Raw genomic sequence first — 3,569 nt, 5'->3', positions numbered from 1 at the left:
CATGACGAGCCAACTCTTTGACTGAAAGGTAACGTTACACATACAGGTATATAATATATATTTGTGAAATAACTATTTTGCTTACTCCTTGGTGCTGTAGGACTATCCAAGTAGGGCCTATTGAGTAGGCCATGGTTTTGTGTTGCCTGTTGGATGTGGTAATTACATTTTGTGGGTAGGTTACATGGAAACAATGTAAGAAGTTAAGGCATACAAGTTTGAACGTCTTTATTGCTATTTCAGGGAATTTTCCCAATAGTGTATTTTGAAACTTGGATAATACACACATGTAGGCCTATGTGTGACACATCTACAACATACTTGAATTCATTTTAGAGTCTATAGATATATTTTCTCCTGAGTTTCATCTTCAGTCAGGCAGTCACAGATCAGCAATACATTTAGACATGTAGGTCAATTGCTTAAACATAACATTTTGTAAAATTGCTCCGAGTTTTGGTGATACCAGAAATTCACACATTTCCATTTTAAATTACATTGCCTGTTCCATGCATTTTCAGCACATTTTTATTGATTATAGCCTATATGCCTACATCGCATTGCATCACATTTAAAGCTATCAAATTTTTTAAATAGATCTTCTGAAATCTTTAAATTCCAAATAAGCGAAACTCAGGTCTATAGTCTATCTTTCTCTCCAATCTCAATAAAAACGTAATTAATGCAAAGCATAGCAGATTGGTGAAAATTTTATTAATTTGTTCCCTTTTCGCAGATAGGTAACAATTTACCAGTTGTAGTTGCTTTAACCCACAATAAGAGGAAACGCTACATTTGACAATACATCTGTAAAAAAGTAAATGGGACCAACAACCTGAATTATGCACAAGTATTACTGTTAAAAACTTGAAATCAAACTGAATTAATTGAAATAGTTGAACATGTTACAGGTAACACTTAAATTATTTTCTTGGTTGAGCCAAATTTCCCTAAACACATCTGTGCATGTTTCTCTAGCAACTTTGGAAGAGTTCACTGTCAATATCTCGCAGGTCCTGCCCAGCCAGACGTGGTGGGCTGGTGCATGTAATATTGTTGTATATGGTGATAGTTGTGTCGGGCTCTTCACCCTCTGCATGGGTCTCCACTTGCCGAGGTATCACCAACGGATTCCTCAAGATGTAGTTTCTTAGTGGGAGGGCACTGCAATCACATTTCCACCGGTTCCCAGACAGCAAAAGTTTTTCCATGCTCTCTGGGAAATCAGGAACCATGCTTGTCAAGGCATTAGCTCTGAGGTCCAGGTAGCGCAGCTTTGGGAGTAGCTGCTTTGTGCCATTCTGCAAAAATTGCCGGCATTCATTGTTGGACAACAGCAAGTACTCCACGTTCCTGAGGCCAGAGAATGTATGGGTTGTGAGAACCTCCAACTTGTTGAAACTCAAATCCAGTCCCAGTAGGCCCACCAGGTCCACTAAGCTCTGGCGTTCCACCACTGATATGTTGTTGTGCTGCAAGAAAAGCCTCTTTAGACCAGAGAGTCCAGTGAAAGCTTGAGTTGTGATCCTTGTTAGGCAACCTCTGTCCAAATGAAGGCTGTGAAGCCTTGGCAGACCTTTAAACACTTGGTCTGGCAGACTTTGGAAGCAGCTTCCAGACAGGTTTATGACAGCCACATGAGAGAGCCCAGTGAAACTACCCACATGTGCCTCCTGTACTTGGTTGTGCTCTAGCTCTAGGACCTCCAGATGACCCAGCCCATCAAAGATCCTTTCCCCAAGGGCTCGGATCTTGTTGTAGCTGAGTCTTAGCTCTTCCAAGTACTGCAGATCTCGGAAAGTCCTGGGTCTAATTCCAGTGATGGAGTTGTTGGAAAGACGCAATACATGAAGACTGTGCAGGCCCAAGAATGTGTCGTCATGGAGAGAAGCTAGTCTGTTGTTTGTGAGATCCAGCCATCTTAGTGACTTCATGCCTACAAAGGCTCTTGGTACCACTGTCACAATCTGATTCTGGGCCAGGTATAGCTTTTGCAGTTTAGTGAGTTTAAGAAACACGTTAGCTTTGATAACCTTGAGGTTATTTCCACTCAGATCTAACTCTTTAAGCTCAATAAGATTTTGGAAAAGCTGTGGCTGCAAGTAAGCCAGCCTGTTCCCTGCTAGAACAAGCTCCCGTAGACCTTGCAGGTCATGGAAAGCTGCCTCAGGTAAAACTGCTAATGAGTTCCATCCTAGGTTAAGGAGCCACATGTTGGAGAGTCCCGCAAACAGGGTTTCCTCAATACGACTGAGCTGGTTGTTATGGAGACTAAGTGAAGCAAGGTTAGGTGTATTCTGGAAGATTGTACCTGGTAATGACCGGAGGCGATTTCGCTCAAGGTGAACGTGTGCTAGCGACCTTAGTCCTTTGAAAGCCTGAGGATCAAGGGTCGCTAGCTGGCCACTCTGCAGATTCAAAAAGTCCAGGTTAGTAAGATCCTTAAAGGATGCTAGTGGGAGAGAGGTGAACAAGTTGCCGTCCAGCCAGATAGAATGAGTTGATATGGGTATGTCAGATGGGACTTGTGTGAGGTTACGAGCACTGCAGTACATGTTGAGCTCCAAGCTGTAGTCATCATGCAGGCAGGTGCATCCCTTAGAACATGGAATAGGCTCTTCAGCCACTCTCTCTCCAGCTGTGTCAGGGTCTGGCAACACCAGAGATGTTCCCAGTATCCACAACACCAACAGCACAATGTTTTGCATACCAGCTGTAGATAGAATATAAGCATCAAAATATAAATACTCACTTAATTACTAACATATATGACCATACCATACAGAATGCTGTTAATACATTATGCCTTTCTCGTTTTTTGCAATGCTTACCTAAAATCTGAGGTCTTGGTTTAAAGTAGAAATGCTGTGAAATTCAGAATGACTGAACCTTGTGCAATTATTTGTCCTGAATGGCAAGTCTGCCAAGCCCCCCAAAGCCATGGTGCGCTGAATATGCTAATTTAACCCATTCATGTCCATTAGACTTGGCTGAATTTTGCTAGTAAATTTTCATGTACTGATCTGACTTTTTATAAGTTTCCTTCTTTATTTTTCACCAGGAACAACTTTGATCATTTCAAAGCAATAATCAGACGTCCTTTTAATGATTATAATGCCATCAAGCCTGTACAATGTTGAATATGCTTTCCCTTGCCTTTGTTAGTTGATAACTATACTCGAATATAATTTTAATAGTGACATTCCCCTCAATTATTCTCAATGTGTGTCACACATACAATATTGTAATCCTAAAACAGATTCATTGTGACCTATGGTGTTTATTAAAGTCAGGGTCATGTCACCAAGTACATTTGTTTTTAGATTTTAACTGATGTACGGTGATAAAGAGATAAGATGAGCCCAGTGCTCTACACATTTGACTCCATTTATGACTTCTTTTTTGCTTAATATTTCAAGAAAGAAGCATTTGACAGGGGGAAATATGAAGCAAAATTGGGTTTCCTATACCTTAAACTTTGATTTGTATACCTCAGATCAACTATACACCTAACCACCATCTCTTGCCACAACTCGTTGTATAAAATCAACTGTATGCACCTTTGTGCA

The 3,569-nt window shown here is 40.9% G+C and overlaps 1 protein-coding gene across 1 annotated transcript; it reads right to left on the bottom strand.

Annotated features, from left to right (window-relative positions):
- Positions 1-974: 974 nt before the first annotated feature.
- On the bottom strand, positions 975-2,708 carry igfals (insulin-like growth factor binding protein, acid labile subunit; the record flags this gene model as incomplete). Its single annotated transcript, XM_080044192.1, has 1 exon — positions 975-2,708. The coding sequence occupies one exon, from the start codon at positions 2,706-2,708 to the stop codon at positions 975-977; it is 1,734 nt and encodes a 577-aa protein (XP_079900318.1).
- Between the last annotated feature and the right edge of the window lie 861 nt (positions 2,709-3,569).

This window comes from Ammodytes marinus (genome assembly GCF_949987685.1).
Source record: "Ammodytes marinus genome assembly, chromosome: 16".
Lineage (NCBI taxonomy): Eukaryota > Metazoa > Chordata > Actinopteri > Uranoscopiformes > Ammodytidae > Ammodytes > Ammodytes marinus.
Note: the sequence above shows the minus strand (reverse complement) of the source record. Positions and strands in the feature narration are given on the sequence as shown.